Source organism: Gymnogyps californianus, chromosome 6, assembly GCF_018139145.2.
Source record: "Gymnogyps californianus isolate 813 chromosome 6, ASM1813914v2, whole genome shotgun sequence".
NCBI classification, from domain to species: Eukaryota; Metazoa; Chordata; class Aves; order Accipitriformes; family Cathartidae; genus Gymnogyps; species Gymnogyps californianus.
This window is the reverse complement of record NC_059476.1, coordinates 5,322,484-5,342,602: the sequence shown is the minus strand read 5'-3', so window position 1 is coordinate 5,342,602 and position 20,119 is coordinate 5,322,484. Positions and strand designations below refer to the sequence as shown.

Below are 20,119 nucleotides of genomic sequence, written 5' to 3'. Positions count from 1 at the left end.
CCCCTTCACGGCGGGGAGAGGGCGCTACTCACCGCCGCCGCCCCGCGCCACGGCCGCCACCCGCCGCCGCCGTCGCCACCGCCATGTTTGTTGTGTCTCCCGCGGCCCGGCCCGGCCCACCGCAGCCTCGCGAGACCGCGCCGGGGGCGTGGCCCGCCGGGCGCCGCGCTGCGCGCGCACCGGCGGGCGGGGGGGGGGGGGGGGGGGGCGGTGGCCCTCGCGTCGCGGGGGCGGGACGGGCCGCGGCGGGTGCCAACATGGCGGCGGCGGGAGGTTGGCTGAGGAGCTGCGCGAAGGTGAAGCGGGGCGCCTGAGCGCGGGAGAGGGGTGGGCCCCCTCTCCTACCGGGGCGCCGGCGTCCCCCGGTGCTGCCGAGCCTGCGGGTGCGGCCGCGCCCGTTGTCAGGGCGACGCCGGGGCCGCCGGGCGCCTGAGGGAGCGGCGGGCCGGGGGCTCCGCGCGCGGGGGGATCCCGCCTCACCTCTCGCTTCCTTTCACCTCAGACCGCCGGTTAAGGCTGCCGAGGGGCCGCCGAGCGCCGCGGTGGGGGCCGTGTGTTGCGCGGCGCTGCCGAGGAGGCCCCCGCGTGTCCGTTACACGGCTCTCCAGTCCCGCCTGTGGTGAAGGGGGAGCCGCGTTCCGCCTGCCTTCGCCACGGGTTGCGGTCTGCTGGGGACGAGGGCGGCTCCGGGGGCGCGGCCGCCCGTCGCCGCAACGGCCCCCGGGGAGGCGCTCGCTGGGGCTCGGAGTTGGCGGGGTGCGGGGTCTGCGCGGCCGGTTCAGATGCAGCGCTGCGGGGGGGTGAGGGTGGGTTTGGAAAGCCCTCTTCTCCTTCTGTCTGGCGTGTTTTTGTATGGAGGGCGGTATGAGGTAACGTCTTGCTCCGAAAAGTTCTTGCAAGTCTTGTGAAACGGCTGGTAGTTGGAGCAGCCCGTGGCTGACATGCCTGTGAGGAGAGAGAGCACGGTTCTAGCAGCAGAGGTGCTCTGATGTCTCCTTTACTTATCTAAACAGAATTGTGGCACTGTAGGGGTAGTCGAAAGACAAAACAAGCAGAAAACCTGGGTTTGTGCCACACACAGGCTTTTACTGTGCGGAGAAGACATGCTGGCCTGGGACCTTCTCATGGCAGCTTGTGGGTGTGTTGTGCCAATTGAAATAAAGAAAACCAACCCCATAAACGATGGCAAGCAAGCTTCCTGTGGTGGAGCTTCTCTGCTGAGAAATAGGAGATGTCTGGAAGCCAGCTAGGACAGATACAGAAGCGGAAGTCATCAAGGAAAGGAAAGTGAGCTTAGGAAAATATATTGCTTTGGCCTTTTTTTATTTATATCTTAATGCTGCTGCCAGGTCCACCAGCATTAAAATGTCGTTTTAGATTGTAAAACAAACAGAAGGAAACCAAAAGAACTGATCTTTAAGGAGCTGAGGTGGCGGTAAGAATTGAGATAAACAGAAAAATCAATATTATCAGCAACCCAGAGACCAATTTTCAAATACATGTGTTTAGTAGGGCAAGCAGTCTGAATCTTGTAGCAGTGTAAATCATAATCTTACTTACAGAAAAAGAGGAAAAAAAGCAGGGAAGCAGTATCAAAGCATTTGAGTAACATACATGCACTTTAAATAACTATCTGAAAGTTAGTGATACTGTATGACTGCATGACTTCTAAGAATAAAAATGTAAACAATAATGTAGTGAGTTGATTTTTTTTTTTTTTTACTCTAAATGTTGAAATAAGACATCATTTCTACACTGTGCTATTACTCTGGCATACCTGTGGGTCACTGCTCTGTGTGTGGGTGTTGCCAATGTAGGTCCCATCCCTTGGGGCCATGCTACTGGTTTTAAGACTTTTCAAGGTAACCTTGTTAAGAATATTCCTTTTGTCCTTTAGCACCATCTCAATCAGGTATCGAACAAGCGTTTATCAAACCGTGTCTGCGTGCGTACGTACGCTAAGGGCTGCCTTTGTTTCTCCTGCCGCGGTAGGACACCTTTCTCTGCCACTCTCAAGTGGGTTGGTTGCAGTGGAAGAGCCCCCAAGAGCTCTGGGGAGGGGAGAAAGCCTGGGGTGGTTTCTACTGAGGGAGGGGAAGTGAACGAAGGGACAGTTCCCATGAGTGCTAACTTTCTCAAAGCCTTTGGCATTGTTGCCAAGAGCAGGCCTGCTATAACGGCTGTAACCTCTAACAAACACTGAGCTGTTTATTGTGTTTCAAAGCTTTTACTTGCTAGCCAGCGTTTGGCAGGTCACCTCTGCTGATATAGCCCCCTGCACTTGTGTTTGAGCTTGCTGAACTGCTTTTAATCAAGTTTGTCCAGCTTCCCATTTTCATGAAAGCATATGAGAAAAATCTGTGTATTTTTTTGTGGTCTACAAGATCTGTACTTCCCACTTTGCATGGAGCAGAGTCCTCTGCATGCGTTTAGTGATATGTTCACCTGCGTGGTCGATAATTCCACATCCAAGTGTCAGGTGCCATCAAATGAAAGTAGAGGTAATCCCAGAGTACTACCAGTTGTTGTTTCAACAGTGGTGGCTTATTCCTACTCAGTGTACCTACTTGCAGCTTTTCAAAAAGTTTTGTATTCTTAAGAAGGCACTGTGCATTTTTCCTGACAGCTCTTGGTCAGTACTGGTGAAATATTCTCAGTGATTCATCTGTGGTTATGCCACCATGAAAGAAAAATGCGCTTTTCTTTGTACTTGGAAATAAAGTAGTGGAAGAAGCAGGAAGTATGTGTGACTTGTAATCCTATAACTGCTCAGGAAGCATACTGTGTTAAATGTGTGTGTGTGTGTGTATGTTTATACTTAGGTTTTTCCTTCTCAGACCTTGCTAAGAATGTAGACTTGCACAGGTGGATGTTTGTACATCTGAGTGTTGAGTGACCCTGCCATAGCTGGATGTTCTGCAAATAATCCATTCCTGACTGACAGCTTCCAGAACATGGGTGCCTTGGATTTTATCTCTATCAAGGCAACTCCTGTTTGGTTTTTCTGTGAAGGCCTACCGTGACTCCAGTAACTTAGTCTTCATTTGAAAGTGTTGCATCTATTGCTGATCATCCAAACTGTATTCATGAATCAGCCCCACTAGTCAGTATTTGTTTTATGTGACCAGGGGTGTTGAATGTGAATGAACATTGAATGTTCACAACAATATTTGTTTTCTATATTATGACGTCTTACTGGGGGTTTTTTGTCACGCGTGATGGGTTGTGCTGAAGTTGGAGTTTCGTTACTGTAATAGACTTATGCATCTTGCCTCTAAGACAAAAAGAGTCCGTAGATCTGTTTTACATCAGTTCTTCAGCCAGGGAGATGACAAGTGTTGAAAGCCAACATGAAAGAGAGTGAATTATTAGAAGGATCAAAGGAATTTTTACTTCCTGACCCCAAAGTTTCTGCTGTTTTTTAAGGAATGCTGCTATCACAGTGTGCATTGCAAAATTGTCCTGCGTTCTGTGAGCTAAATAGCAGTCTGGTTACGGCACAGTCAGTCGGTCGGCTCACTGTGGGGTTAAGAGTGTGTGCTGGCAAAAATGTATGTTGGCAGGCATATGCTCATATATACATTATTTTTATGGCACAGATGCGTCTCTACTGGGGGTTTGTGTCAGCAGTTGTCTTGGTAAGACATTAATATCTCCACACTTTAGACTGACATGGCAGAAGTGACAGAAATCTGTAGCAAAGGTCTGATCTGTAGATGTTAGCCACAGAATAAGTTGGGTTTTGGGAGCTGTGAGAGCAAAGCCATTTTTCTGTCTTGCCTCTTTTGAGATCAGTCAGTCAAACTGTGCTTTTTTCAATACTGCTTTTCAGGAATACATTTTGCAGCAGTTTAGCTACTGTTAGCCTGTTACTTTTTGAGCCAGATCATATTCATTATGCTAACTTCCTTTAAAATCCTAAGAAATTACTCTGTGGTTGGAAAGTATATTAACTTTCAAACCAAATGCATTCCTTTCTAAAGCCTGCTGTTACCAACTTGAGTAAGTCTTTGAACGCTAAGTAGTTTATAGTTCTCCGAGGTACAAAACTAATTACCTGTCATGTTATCTATGTCCACCCACCTGACAATCACTGTGCGTAGCTTGCTCCCAAAAGCCACTATCTGTTCTGTTCGTTTTTGTGACTTTTGCCAAATATGCTTAATGCCATTCCCCTATAGTAAAACGCTCTGTAATACCTCTGCTCTCTTGGTTCGATAACCAATGCTTCTTGATATCATTTGAAATTGTTGTGTCATGGACAAATGGGGAGAGGTTAAGCATAAATTACTCAATTTTAATTCCTTCCTGTACTTTTTAAATAAATCAACCAAATAAGACACATTAATTATTAGTTACGTAGTACTATCAACATACTAACTGTAGGATTTAAACTAACTATATAGAAATTAACTGTACAGAGGCATTCAAATGCCAGGGCTTTGTCTATGAAATCTGTGCTCATTCTGAAAATCATTAAGTGGTGGATAAGAACTCAGTTTGAATACAAAAAATCCACAGTGGTGTTAAAAGTTATGCCCTTTCACAGAAAAATACCAATAACTCAGATGAAGTGCTATCAGATTGCTTTAGAAACAAGAGTTGCTGGTCCCTAGAAAACCAGGGAGAGAGCTAAGTCTATCATTAAAGTTGGCAGGTCTTCTGTAAAAAACATTCATATGTCTATTTCACGTTTACTCTTATCATGTTTGTTAATGAAGATATTAATTCTATCAAAATATACACTTACTACTATGAATATTGCAGCAGACTTGCAAAATCATCTATAAAAATAAATACTGTCTGCAGGGTTTATTTGCTGCAAACACCAAAATTGACTAAAATTAATGTTTGTGAATACTTTGTAGAATAACATTGTGTTAGCAAACTTCCAGAAAGAAAATTGTTTGGGGTTAAAAGAAGAGTCATTAAAGGATATTTTCTTTTAGGACACTGGGGGGTTTTATCTTCTCAAAAACTTTCAAACTAGACATTGAATGTACGTTATATTTCCTAATCATTTACTGAATAAAAACACTGGGTAAAATTGTGTATTGCTGTCTGTATACAAATACAAATTCTATTAACTGTTTGCATGTTCTGTATTTATTGTCAGCAGCTGAGAAGCATGCCAGCGTACTTGGCTCCTTGGAGGGCTTCTCCGTGTGTCTTTAGATCCTCCAAATCGGAACTCATGCCAAATCTAGCCAGTGATGGAGTTGTCTGCGCTCCGCTTCAAACATTCACCGAAGAGGAGGCGATGCTGAAAAATATGGGTACCTATTATCTGTGTAGTTAAAATTCAGAAATGTCTAACTAGAAGGGATATTTTTAGCTTAAAAATTTCTTTTCATTATTTAATTCTAGTTAAATGTAGAGATTGTTATGTGGGATTGTGCTTCATTTTAAAACTGCTTTCGTTCACAGGAGAAAAATGTAATGTTCTTTTTCCATGTTACCATGGCACAGTTCCACATACCACAGTGCTGTTTACTCTGCATAAATAAACATTAACTGTTTAAAACTGTTGCTGTCGCAGAAGTGAAGTTGCCTGGCATTGACTCGTGCCCTTTCTGAAGTGTTTAGTTCAGCTACAGTTAACTGCTCCGGCTGGTTTTCAGAGATTTCAGGTATACCCAGAATGGTGACAGATGTGATGTGAGTGTCTGCCATGCAGCCAGGCCTGCACGAAGAAGACAGTGTTTCAGAAGGGATCCTCAGAGCAAAGGTGAAAGAGTGAGGACCTGCACCTCTGGGAGAGAGCTTATAAAAGGCTCCGATTAAACAGAAACAGTCTTACAGGATTTTGTGCACTCAAAGTAACACGTGTTAAAGCCTGAGACCATCTTCCCAAACTGCAGGTTTAATTTGTAAAGAAATACAATACAGCTAACCAAATAAGGGATGTATTTGAAATATTTTATATGATTTTTTTTTTGGTCAACCAATGTTACATAAGTGTCACTGAGATGCTTTTAAAGTTTCTGAATTTATAGGAAACACTTGTTTCAGTTTTGAGTTGTAGCTGAGTTCAGAAAGCAGTTATAATTGAGCCTTGTGGCACATTACCTTGTTTCACTTGGGCAACTTTTTGTCCTTTTATTAACTTGTCTGGGAGAGTCAGGGAGTACACACATAACCTGTCAGAAGTACCACATTACTGTTATATTGATCTTCAAGGAGAGTGTTAGAATACTTACACGCTTTCTTTCTTCTCTTCACTACAGTGACAAAATTTGCTCAGGAACGAGTTGCACCTTTGGTGCAAAAAATGGATGAGAATTCGAAAATGGAAGACTCTGTAATACAAGGATTGTTTGAACAAGGGGTCTGCACACTTTTACTTAATCTTTTATTCAGAAAGTGACGTCATTTTATGAATCTCTAGCTGTGCGCTTTTCAGATTTTTTGATTAAAAGATTGAGGAGTATAAGTCAAATGAACTAGTGAATCATTAAAAATTTTGAATTTATCAACAGCAAGGCAACTTTCTCTTCTTTTTTACTGCATTATCACTCTCCATCTTTTACTGTAATATTCTTTCCATCTCTCCCTCTCCCATACCACATTCTTCATCTTATCTTTGAGTTCCTTGTCTTCCTCCCCCCACCCTTTTTATTTTTAATTGAATAAACATAATTGCGTAGAATGCTAGAACCAGCATGACTCTAAGTGTTGCTGGAAAAGAGTATCAGGAGTTCTTTATGTCCTTACTGGCCAACCACAAGGACTTGTGTTGCAGATATCCTGTTGATCATTCCTGGCTTCAATTTTAGCCTTTCCTACTATCAAATCTAAAGCTTGTCTCTGTTTAGAATGTCATTTTGTACAACGACAACTCTAAAAATTAGACTCTGTTGAGATTGCAATTGTTCTGGAAAATGTAATCGAATTAGGGTGATGATTGGCCTGTGTACTGCACACATTAGTTATTTCTTGCATGAATTGACTATCAACTTCTGTGAAGAATTGTCAGTTTGTTAAGGGTATTGAAGGAGAACAGGTCTTTGGGGAAGGATCTGGAAATACTTACATTCTGTGGTTTTCATTTTAATCTCTTAAGTATCAGCTTGGACTAAAGTTGTTGACAGGAACCAACAGATTGATCTATTTGCCTCTTTTACATTGCAGCTGATGAGTATTGAGCTTGGGGAAGAATATGGAGGAACTGGAGCATCACTTTTCTCAGTCATATTGGTGGTAGAAGAATTGGCCAAAGTTGATCCAGCTGTAGCTCTTCTATGTGAACTCCAAAATACACTAACAAATAAGTTGTTTACCACATATGGAACAGAAGAACAAAAGAGAACTTACTTGCCCAGAGTCGCTAAAGATACAGTGAGTCAAATTCTCACTTTACTAAAACTATAGTATAATTTTTAATAGTTAAGTAATGTTAGTGGGGTGGGTTTTTTCAGTAACTAAATGGGTGACTGCAGCATTGGAAAATATGTATTAAGTTTGAAACACTGGTTAGAGCTGAGATCTGTGGTGATATAGGTACGTCCTGTCATCAGTACCTGAGAGGTAAAAGTGGAAAGGCGCTTATTAGTTTCATTAAATTTTAATTTACTATGGAAAAGAACTTTAAAGCAGTTGACTTTGAGAGATGTGTAATTACATAGTGTTTCTATTCTTGATCTCCGTGTCTAAAACTTAGTTACTGTGATGCAGTAGGTTAAAATGTTTGAGTTTAAGAGACTTGTGCTTGTTTGTAACTATTTTCATTGCAGAATTTGTTATATGTTGTGCCTATATGTTCAGTAAAAATTAAAATGAATTTTTCCCTTCAATTGACAGATAGGCAGTTTCTGTCTTTCGGAGGCTGGATCTGGCAGTGATGCTTTTTCTTTGAAGACTCGGGCTGAAAAGAAAGGAGACTACTATATTATCAATGGCTCAAAGATGTGGATTAGCTTAGCAGAACACGCAGGAGTTTTCTTTGTGATGGCAAATACAGATCCGTCCTTAGTAAGTTGCTAAAGAATAGTTGCATTTCAGTGACAGCTGAAGATATATGAAACTATGGATTTTATATTAATAATCTGATGTTAAAGGTTAATATTCTTTGAACCTTTTCCTAGCTGACAGCAAACCTTTAAAAATATTTCCCAACAAAAACTGAGAACTTGCTGAGCAATTTATTAAATTCCTCCCACCAGGGAAAATAAAAATGTCAAAATCATAATTGCTTAGATGAAGAGCACAGCATGCATTGGTATTATTCTGAGTAACGGAAGAACAGATAGTCTAAGTCTTTCCAGCCCTTCTGACTTGACTGACAACTTGCTGTTGTTGAAAGGCAAAATAGAGCTTAGACTACATGCACTGGAAAACTAACAATACAACAGCAACGTATGTTCAGGCAAAAAAATACATAGCTGCGTATGCATGTTTCAAGTTTTGTCACCAATTTGGATGTAGGCAGTAGATTCAGAAAAGTCAACTGTAGGCTTTAAAGTGTACTATACCAATACGGTAGAGTGATAACCAAATACAAAACTGAATTGTTTAAAACTTTTATTTATTTTTTAAACTTCTTCCACTATCTCTTTCTTAAAAATTTAACTTGAAGATAATTATTTTTTAAATTAAAATTTCAGGTTTTGGCTAAATGAGAAGAAGGGGTTTTCTTTCATTGTATTGAACAGTTGAACATCGTGTCTCTTTCTGAGTTTTTATTCATTTCTTCACAAGCTGGTGGGTGATTTGAGTACTACATACAATGAAAATATATTTGATAAGCCAGTTTTTATATTTGTTAAGTGCTGCACATTGCCGTATAATCTGGAGTTGTTTCTGTATTAGTGTAACATTTTAAAAACATATAATACATTGTCTGCTGTCGTGGTTTAACCCCAGCTGGCAACTAAGCACCACGCAGCCGCTCGCTTACTCCCCCCACCCAGTGGGATGAGGGAGAGAATCGAAAAAAAGTAAAACTCGTGGGCTGAGATAAAGAGAGTTTAATAGGACAGAAAGGAAGAAAATAATAATAATGACAATAATAATGATAAAATGACAATAATAAAAGTATTAGAATATACAAAACAAGTGATGCACAATGCAGTTGCTCACCACTCACCGACCGATGCCCACTTAGTTCCCAAACAGTGATCTGCCCCTCCCAGCCAACTCCCCCCAGTTTATATACTGGGCATGACGTCATATGGTATGGAATATTCCTTTGGCCAGTTTGGGTCAGCTCTCCTGGCTGTGTCCCCTCTCAGCTTCTTGTGCCGCTCCAGCCTTCTTGCTGGCTGGGCATGAGAAGCTGAAAAATCGTCACCTTAGAATACACACTACTTAGCAACAATTAAAACATCAGTGTGTTATCAACATTATTCTCATACTAACTCCAAAACATAACACTGTACCAGCTACTAGGAAGAAAATTAACTCTATCCCAGCTGAAAGCAGGACATCTGCTTAAACTTAGAAATTTGCTTTTAAATACTCAAGAAGGAGATTAAAAGTCAATGCTGCTCAAAGATTAAATAACAGTTGATGTCAGTATAAATGAGAGAACAGACCAGCGTAGAATTGTGTACTGAAATGTACATTCTGCACTAGCAGCTCCCATTTCGTGAGATGGGCTGTCACTGAGGTGAGATTGAAACAGCAGCCTCATCTTTAATAAGAGGCAGCTCTTCCAGAAGAACCACAGGACTTTTCCTGCCTCTCAGTGTCACCCTTTTAGTGAGAGAAGGTGCTGTGGACATTCAGGACAGGAAGAGATGGAAACATGGCCAGGAACACCTCGCATTTGTGTCTCATGGACTTTGTAGTATGTTGCATAAGAGACACTGCTGTGGTTCTGGCTGGGGGAAATGCCGAGGGAGCAAGAATGGGTGGTGGAAAGGAGAGAGCATTGGGAATAAGAATTACACAGAGGAAAAAAGAGGAAGTGACAGCTATCAGGAATCACCGTTCTGTACTTCAAGAATCTAGTTTAAGGTGTCAAAGATGTGAAGATTGTAAGCGTGTATGTAGGAGATGCCAGAATTTAGATTGGCTATACAATCTATGTGTTGTCACGTGCATTATTTAGTGTCCTGTCCAGATCAGTATCTGAATACCGAATCAACTCTTTGAGCTTTTTGATAACAACCATTGTAATGATTTCAGACTATTAATTATATTCCCACTACCTCTCTAAAGTGAAGAGACAGTGATACCAATGTTCTGCAAACTGGAATCACAAGGAGAATGTGTGCACCAAGTCTGGGTGTTAGATTAGGTCTGTTATAATACTTAGAATTATGCTGCACTTTGAATATTCAAGCACAGTTCCCAGTGACACCAGTCTCATCAGTCCATGCTCTTACTGTGGACAACCTTAGAAGGAAGAGTATATATGCAGCCTTCCGTGAGAAGAGTAGCTGAAGTAATTGGGCTTAAGTAAAATCTTGCATCCTATGGAATCATCTGACAGATGGGTTTAGAGCCATTATTCGTTTGACCATTTTAGACTAAAGATACCCGATGTCTTCTTGCAGTCCATTGTTTGACTGTGACATATGTTCCAACAGCAAGCAGTAACTTCACTGCACAGCAATAACTTGCTTTCCCAGTGATTTCCAGTATAGACAGGCACCACAGTCCTGTCTGTTTCATTTACATAATACCAATCCCCTGTCTTATCAAGAGAACTTTTAAGGTTGTTCTCATTATGTTTTCCACATGGAATATTTTAATAGGAAGGTATCTCTGGCCTTTGTTAAACCATAATTAGCAGACATAGAAGGAACAGATGACAGTGCCAGTGTTTTATTTAGTAATATAGTATTAAGCAGGTGTAAAATTTCACTATTGGAATGAGATATTTAGACCACCATTTGGTCATATTAGTATAAAAAACAGTTCTTGATTATTTTTTAATTCATCCTAGGGATACAGGGGAATTACATGCTTCATAGTAGATCGCAACACAGAGGGACTACATGTAGGGAAGAAGGAGGACAAGCTTGGAATCAGAGCGTCTTCTACCTGCCCAGTAACATTTGAAAATGTTAAGGTATTGTAAGTTATTTAGCTATTGAAGCATAATTTGTGTATATTGGAACTTGACCACATATAAGGAAAGAATGTTAACTAAATTCCCAATATTTTTTTCCTTAGACATACTGATTGTTTGGCATATTTTAACTTTTTCCTCCCTATTCTTTCACAGAAGTCTTGAGGGGGGTTGGGTTTCTTAAATTTTGATGCAGTTTTTCTCAATCATCAGTTTATAATCACATGTATCAGGAAATGTTCTAATCAGGTATTCTAGGAATCAAATGTCTGGTTTATGTTTTACGCCTTCACTTATGAGGAACATTAAATAAAACATGTACACTGATTCACCTGTGAACCGTACTAGCAGTTGCAAAGCAGAATAGAAGAGGAATAATTGAGTGGTTTTATTCTTTAGGTTCCTGAGACCAATATCCTGGGACAGGTTGGACAAGGCTATAAGTATGCAATTGGAATGCTAAATACCGGCAGAATAGGTATCGCTGCACAGGTGGGTAATTTTGTTTAATACAATACAAATACAACCAGTATATAACTTTGAATTTGGATTGACATTTACAAAATATTTAAAGCTAATAAGAATAAACTATTTAGAAAATACTTAATTAAAAACGAAGTTGCCACTAGATGTCACTATTCCTGTATCTAAGTTACTGTAAAATACTGAAACAACTGTAAATGGTAAAATTCTCCTTCGGTGACACAAGCAATAGATTTAGAAAACATTAAATGGCAATTAGTTTGTCTTTGGTGGTTAACTTATTGCTACTGAAATATATCAACATTTTTATCTTCCATTATGCAAATTTATTTTACAAAGAAAACTAGCTTTGGAAAATATAACACACTGAAATGTATAATATTAATGCTTCCAACTGTGATTGTATTGCATTGCCAAATGTGACCTTATCCTAACTGATGTTTTCCCAGCAACTTGTTTTTAAAAGTCAACTTATTTTTAAAATAAATACGATTTTTTTATAGCAGAAGCGTCCTAGTTCATTGTTGTGTTTGAAAATTGCACCTTATGGCATCTTGGGGGAAAATATTTGCTGACTTTGGAGTTACTTCAAAATGTTGTATTTTGTTGTAAACTCAGTTTGGATCTCCGATTGCTGCTGATTTGAGTGGAAATCAGGTTCAGCCCTATAATAAAATGACTTATGACAAGTTTTTATATTTTTAATTTACTTTTGAAAGTAATCTTTTCTTTTTTTCTACTTTGTTGTGGATGTAGTTGTGCTGTATAGGGTGTAATATGTCTGTACTACCAACCTCCCTTATTTTTTGCCCTAGTTTGCAGACAGACCAGAGGTAATCGGCCTCATGAAATTTAGACTTTCCACATGGCAGTATACTATGCTGCTAAATGGATTGGCTTTTCCATCATTTCTAAAGATTATCTGTGATTAAACTTTGTCTGATATGGCATTTAAAAACTAGGGCTGTGGGCCCCGTTGTTCCCAGAGATATAAATAATATAGAGGCTCTGGCAGTAAAATACATGGTCTGGATTTTACTCTTAATTACTCCAAGTTACATTTATAACCTAATTAAAAGTTAAGGTCAGGTAGTTGTTATATCTTAGTTACTACTTTCCTGGCACCTTCAAATGAAGAGGAATGTACTTGAATGGACAAGAACAGCAGTTCTAAAGCCCTGTAGTATTGAATTCAGTTTTGCAGTAGTAATAGGTTTAAAAGATAATGAACATCTTATAAAATGTAATTGTGGCTGTGAAAACAGTTTCAGATAGTTTTAGTGCAAAGTAGCTGCAGATATTGTTACTGGTGCTGAAGTTGATACATTTGGTTCATCTATATGAGTTTATATAAGAAGGCAACAAATCTGGTAATACAGCTGATTAGCAGCAGACTGCATTATTTTCTTATGTTATTTTCCCACATACTCATTTTCCAATGTATTGTGGATTTTTTTCTAGAACCTTTAATGATTAAGGAGTAGATGTCTGAACCCAGTCAGAGTCATGTTTTTATCTCCTTGGGGCCCTTGGCTTTCAGCTTAATATGTGGGTCTATCCAAAAATACCCATACGCTCTTGTACATCATTAAAAGTAGTTTGACTAAGCTGCTTGATGTGACAGCTGACTGCCACATTGTGGTATCCTGTCTTGACTTAGAAAAGTTTTATGAGATTCCAATTTTACCATGTTACCTTGCTTTTTGATAGTTCTTCATGCCATTCATTTCCCTTTTTTGTTTTCTTCCTTGTTTGATCCTGCCCCTAATCTAATTTGCTATCTTTGTTTTTCCTAGGAAAGAAACTAGGTAGAATGCATTCAGGTGGATGGTAGTTATATAATGAAACCCACTGATCTTATTTACTAATAGCTATATATTCCAAGATAGATGAAAGGCAGGGTCCTTTCTTTACTATCTTGTTTGGAATGGAATACACTTGTCAAAATTTGGTAGTTAAAAAAATGTAAAACTAGTTTACTTTGCAGATTTAATAATGTTTCTTGAGGCTAACAAATCAAACACTAGCATAGATGTGAGTTACTTCTTTATAAATGTTCGTGTGTAGTTTTCCCAGATGCTGTCCTCCAAGATAACAATTGTGTTTTGCTGTCTTCGCTGCTGAGTGAAGACAGTGTGTGAAGAGACAATGGGTCTTCTAAAATTGTTCTGCGGAGTTGGTTTTTTTCTATAAAATGCTGGAAGAAATGTTGTCTCTCCTTACACTACGCTAATTTTCTAACTTCTGAAATAAATTGCTAATTCTGACAGTCTAGTGTCTTCTATAAAATGAGAAATTATTTTGATTATGAAAATAGCTTTGAATAATCATTCAAATTATTTTTCCTTTAGTACTGTAATGCAGATCTATAGATCTTTAGTTTACAGTCATTTTCCCATGTACTTAAGAATTTTCCCAGAAATACTTAATATTTGTGCAACCACTGTTGACCCATAAGTTTTGTTCCAAAAGTAGTGATAGTGTTTTCACAAATGTTTGCCTATAGTAGGAAAGTTTCTTTCAGGAATGGAATAGTATGGAATAGGCTTATTCCTCAAACTTCTTTTTTTTTTTTTTGTCGTAACTCACCTCAATATGTCTAATAACTGTAAAATTCTGGCTCTTGAGATGCTATATAGAAAGTTTATTATATTTCAATAAATACAATAAAGCTATTTTAGCTTTGTGTAAGTTTTAGCAATCCCTAGGTAGGAAGAAAACTTAACTTTTCTCCTGAATACCAAGCTTTTTACAAAAGTGAACTGCCTGACCAGAAGAAGATCAACTATTATCCTCTCTATTAGGTGCATTCAATTAACTAATTTTTACTGAACATTTGCCTTATTTCTTACAGATGTTAGGACTGGCACAGGGATGTTTTGACCATACAATTCCCTATACAAAGGAGAGAGTCCAGTTTGGGAAAAGCATATTCGATTTCCAGGTACTTGTTAATGAACACATGAGAAGTTTCCTCCAAGAAAGTAGTAGTTACCACAGTAGATGAAGTCAGTAAAATGAGTAATCTGATTTGCATAATTTGTGCTCCACCTTGTGTCATGTCTCTCCTTCTCAATATTTGAGAAGAATTTTTTAAAAGAATTTCAGATGAGCATTCATCTGCCACATAAAATATATCAATTCAGTGCTATGTGCCTTTGCAAGTATCATATAAATAATTTAAAACTTCAAAACATTATTAACATAACTCCTTTTGCTTGATAGCATATTGACAGCCTTTGAAAATAATACACATGGAACTCCTTTCTCTTCTGATTTTAATATCATAGTATGTTGAATGTGTTCCAGTTTTTATACCCTTTCATGAGGTGTAGCGGAAGGCCTTTTTCTGGAGACACTAGAAATTATAAAAAGATGAGGAAAACTGATTGAATTATTAGATTTCCTGTGTTACACAAAGACATTTAGTTTTCATGATAATATCTGTATCTTAAAACGAAAAAGACTCTTTGTTGCAAAAATGATGTATAGTTTAATAAGAAAGATATATAATTGTAATTACTATAGTAATTTTCTTGTTAAAAGAAACCTACATCTCGGCTCAAGAGAAGGAACATTAGTACTACTCATAATTTATACAAATTTTAGGAAGCACCCACAGATATCTAGGAAATTATTGGAACTGTGTCTTTTGAATGGGAAATGGAATTTATAATTGCCAAATCATTTTGTTATTTTGACCTGCATATATATTTTTTGCAAATTTTAGGGAGCAGTGTTAATGTTCTAATAAGATGAAAGATTTCATTGTGTTTTAGGAGCAAGTTAGACTACTAAATGTTCGTTTTCAATCATCATAATGTTTGGGTCTCCTTAAATAAGTGCATTCTTCTGTAATACCTACCATTTAGATGTGAGCTCCGTCACCTTTTTCCTTCCCCTTGAATCCATTCATCAGTCATGGCCTCTATACTTTTATGCTGCTCCTAACTCTTGTCTCATGGCTATGGGACATGGGAAGAAGTGGTTGTCACCTTGCTAGTTCCCCACTTTATTTGAGGTGCTTTTTTCAAGTCTTTCTCGGTTAAGCTCATCAGGGAACTAGAGTTGTTAATGTATGAATGCTCTCAATATACAGCTGGAAAATAAAAATACAGTTTTGACCTACCCGTGTCTCTGCAGTGCTGAGGAGAACATTAAGATTTGGCTGAAATTTTCCTTGATATTCACGGGTGCAAATAGGTGACGCTCCTGTCCAGCCAGTCAGCCAAGAAGTTCCCCAGTACTCCTGGATCCAAGAAGAGGGAAGGAGAAAATGGGAGTGCGGTTCCTGAAAGGACTTTGGTGGCCCAGAGGTTTTCCAATGTCGATGTCATAGATGCAGAGATGTGTAGTTACTAGTCCATCTAGATTTCGTATTTTTATTTTAGAGTATAGGTATGTTCCTTGGTGAAAAGAGTGGTTCTTGCTAGAAATTCCACTTGAGTACTAGCTACTGTTCTGTCTGACTTGTGGCATGCTTATTACAGGGGATGCAACACCAGATAGCTCAGGTGGCCACGCAGTTGGAGGCAGCAAGGTTGCTGACCTACAACGCAGCCCGTCTTGCGGAAACAGGAAGGCCGTTCATAAAGGAGGCAAGCATGGCCAAATACTATGCTGCTGAGGTAACTTACAGTTTCTTTATTCAGTGGATTTATTTCACTGCTGTTTAAACATTTCTTCTGTTACTGAATGTATAACTTTTAATGCATGTTTTGCCGTGAGATCTGTGGATGTACTTTTATCTCGTTTATCATTCTCAGTCCGTGTATGGAATGTAAAGTAGGCCACCAAAAAATGAACTGCTCACGCCCCTAAATAAAATTTTGAAAAACAAGCAACAACATTAAAAGAGAAAGTGAATTAGTATTTTCACTCATCTAGAGAGATTTCGTTTTCTCAGAATTCTCTTTTTGTGGCTGGAGAAATAGCATGGTGAGACTTCATTTGTGACCATTTCAACTCTGCTGGTCGCAACTGTGAGTCTTAATATGATTCAAAACTGGATTGCTTCTGCCTCTTTGTAATTGCTGTCTTGCATACTGCTGCTAGTCTTTTTCATAGTGCAGCACATGAACTATTGCAATAACTGTTAGTGAATTCTTGATGTCCTCTGATTTAGAGAAAAATGTCATTTTTATTCTAAAATAACTTGCATAAACAAGATGAATACAAAAGTATCAGTCCTTCCTCTTCCCACTTGTTCTAGTAACTGCTTTAATTGCTGTTTTGTTTTTACTTTAAAGAGCTACAAAGAATAAAATTTACTACCACCTGCATGAAATTGAAGCCTGAAATTGTAACTCTGAAACTATTTTCATAGGTTGCAACACTGACAACTAGTAAATGTATTGAATGGATGGGTGGCGTTGGATTCACAAAAAATTATCCAATAGAAAAGTACTATCGTGACTGCAAGATAGGTGAGTGACAGTTTCTTAACAAGTATTTCTTGTAGCATTAGTAGTATTAAAGTTTGGGGATGAATGACTGGCTCATTTTTAAAGATATTTTTTCTGTGAGTCTGTAATCAACACTGATTCAAAGGCTCAGAAATAAGAAGGTAAAACTTTAGGTATAAATACCTGTGTATGTAAGGCTATACAGACACACATTGTGTCCCATTCTATTAAGAAAACTGCAGTTCAAAAAAATTGAAAATACTTTCTTTGGCTTTAAGATCTGAATCTATGTGGAGTTTTATTTTCAAGACTTCCTTGTTTAGCAGTATAATCCTCAGACCTAACAGTTTGACATTTCTAACAATATTACCCTTTGACTTTTATTGCTGATAGCATTTGTAAATACTTAATTTTTGTTGGTTATTTAGGAATTGCTTTTCAGGAAAATGTCTTGTCATTATGTTGTACCGGCAGAAGAGTATTTTAATTGTTGCAGATAATAAAATATGAACATTTATGTAAATAATTCTGTTTCTAGAACTTGCTCAGTAAAGCTTCACTTCATAATTGTAAACGTTCTAACTGGACTGTTAGAATGATATCTTGGTCTCTCTTCATATACTCACTGTGGTTTTATAGTCTTCTAATTTATTTTCTTCTGATTTCAGGTACAATATATGAAGGAACTTCAAATATCCAGTTGAGCACCATTGCAAAAAGCTTAGCACAGGAGTACTGAAACCATAAGGACTTCTTGACTGTTAACGGAAATTATTTCACTAAACACTCATTGTGAATTACACTTTTATTTGTAATTATAAAAATCATAAATAAGAATACATCATCACAGACAAAATCATAAGGAAATCCATTAATTCCCCATTTCAGGGCAGTGAGTATGTAATTCATGTGAAATCATGAATTCCACGTTCAAATCCAAATCGTGGGTTGAAAGTATCTCTTTCTGCCTGAGACACTTCTAAGGTAATACATTGGCTGAAATTATTTCGTTGCCTTAGGTTATGCAGACAGCGTATCTCCACTTTCAGATTTCAAAGGAAAACAAAAGAAGCCAAATGCTTGGCTTGCCTGGTGTGAAAGGTTCTGTTAAGCCACCTGGGAGAAAGGACTCTACACGGGCAGCAGAACTGTTGCATGGCGTGAAGCTGCTCTTTGGTCATGATGCTCTTTATTAGCATGGGGTAGAGGAGAGGTATGTGGAAAGAGATAGAAGAGATGGTTTCCTCTCTCCCAGGTGGAGCGAAGTCTGTGGAGCTGCTGTAATTGGAGTAATTTTTATAGCAGCCCTTAGTGTGTTCTTAAGTATATCTTGGTAATTAAGCCCTTCCAGCCCCAGTTTGTAGTATTGAAAGGTGGATAATATCTACCTCCCTTTCCAGCCTTCTCAGCTGTTAAGGGTTTTAATCTAAGAGGCTATTTATAGTTCTCCTTTCATAAAAGGTTGAGTTGAAATCTTTGTGAAATGGGGTTAAAAAAGCTCTAGTAGTTCTGCAAAAAGACAGAGATATAAGCTAGGTAATAGGAATGCTGTGATACTACCTCACAGTGGCCTTTCCATGTTCAGTGCATTTTACAAACTTTAATCCTCAGAGCCTTTGTGGGAGTTAGGGAGGCACTGTTAATTTGCAGCCTAGAAAACTCGCTCATGGAAGTTAGTGGTTCTCTAGTGAAGTTTTTCTCCTTCGGGGGGGGGGGGGCGGCGTTTTGAGAAGTATTTGCTTTTTTATCCCTCTCTGTTTACTTTAAAATTAGACATTTTATTTACGGCAGAAACCTCTTCAGTGCTGGAGAACTAATTAACTAAGAATCAAGAGACGGAAAGCTTAATATATGAAAAATCATTATAATTGCTGTAATTGGCAATTTGTTTCAAGTGGTTTTGGGAGGGAAGGATTGGTTTTCTGGTTTTGGCTGACTTAGAAGAATCTCATTTTTAAAGCTTGCTAGTCACTGATGATTCAAGTGGAGCTTAGAATGTTACAGGCTGAGACTCCCAAAGGATTTTCTAGGAAAACTAGGGTAAATGACACTTAACAAGTACAATTTTGTAAAACAAGCAGACTGCAGTGCCTTATACAAACGAACAAGCAAGGAGGAAAAGCACTATTAAAAAGTTTTCTGACTTTCTGTCAGCTTCAAAGGGAAATAACGACTTTAGTGAATTAATTCCCCTACGTACATGCTTTGCCTATTGATAGGCAAAGAATTAATGTGGTAGTTATCCTTATGCCAATAAAAAAAGCCCCTCCCATATCAGTTTGATCAACAGCTTTGAGATTTTCAAAAATACAAGAGTAGGAGGGTAGACTAGTTGATTTCTGAAGTTTTCTTCTAGTATTATTATTATCATTATCATTATTAATGCATGTCAGGTTATTTGCAGGCTTTCTTTCAGCTGAATTGAAACGGCTGGGGACATTGTCAGACTAGAATTAAGACTACAGACACCACAACAGTTAACTACAGTTATTCTGCTCAACATAGTCTGTCTGCGAGTCTAAAATGATCATAACCATACTACAAAATGCTTGAGTTAACGTTGATTAATGTGATGAGTTGTGCTAATGTGAGGCAGTCCTTAGCTGCTGCAGTTTAGCCTGCTTTGCCAACATGAGTGTCAGCAGAGATCAGGTTTTGATTCATACTTTTTAATAGGTCTCCTAGTTTGAGACACTATCTTAGCTTGGCTTCTGCAGTTTTGTGTGAGGCTAGGAAGTGAGTGGCAATACTTAACTGACTTAATACAGTGCTAAAAGCAAACCCTTTACAGAGGAAAGTGCAGAGCTCTTTGAAGGACTGTTAAGGGCTGGATGCCCAGGATTATGTGAAAGGACTGTCTCTTTGTGTAGAACTGTGTCAGGTATCCATTTGAAAAAATAATCAGGAAAAAAATCAAAATAATGTGATTTCCTACAGTCTGAACTTGGATGCCTTAGTCCAGGAAACAATGGATGCCTTAGTCCAGGAAACAACAGCCTCATCAGCTACTCAACAGTTCTTCTCAGAAAAGCAAAGTCAAGCCTTTAACTAATGTTACAGCTGCAAATATTTCACGTCTCTCAGTTCTATATGCTGTATTCTGTACACAATAACTTTTGAAAGAAATGTATGTATTGTATTTGATTTTTGTCCACAAAATTCTGTGGAGGAATATGCGCACAAATGAATTATAACCACTGAGTTTCTTTCATCG

At 38.7% G+C, this 20,119-nt stretch overlaps 1 protein-coding gene across 1 annotated transcript; it reads left to right on the top strand.

Moving 5' to 3' along the window:
* The first annotated feature begins 257 nt into the window (after positions 1-257).
* On the top strand, positions 258-18,598 carry ACADSB (acyl-CoA dehydrogenase short/branched chain). The gene is made up of 11 exons (XM_050898986.1): positions 258-296; positions 5,117-5,276; positions 6,228-6,328; positions 7,132-7,338; positions 7,801-7,971; positions 10,892-11,017; positions 11,417-11,509; positions 14,355-14,444; positions 15,991-16,128; positions 16,827-16,926; positions 17,574-18,598. The coding sequence occupies exons 1-11, from the start codon at positions 258-260 to the stop codon at positions 17,642-17,644; spliced, it is 1,296 nt and encodes a 431-aa protein (XP_050754943.1). The 3' UTR covers positions 17,645-18,598.
* The last annotated feature ends 1,521 nt before the right edge of the window (positions 18,599-20,119 follow it).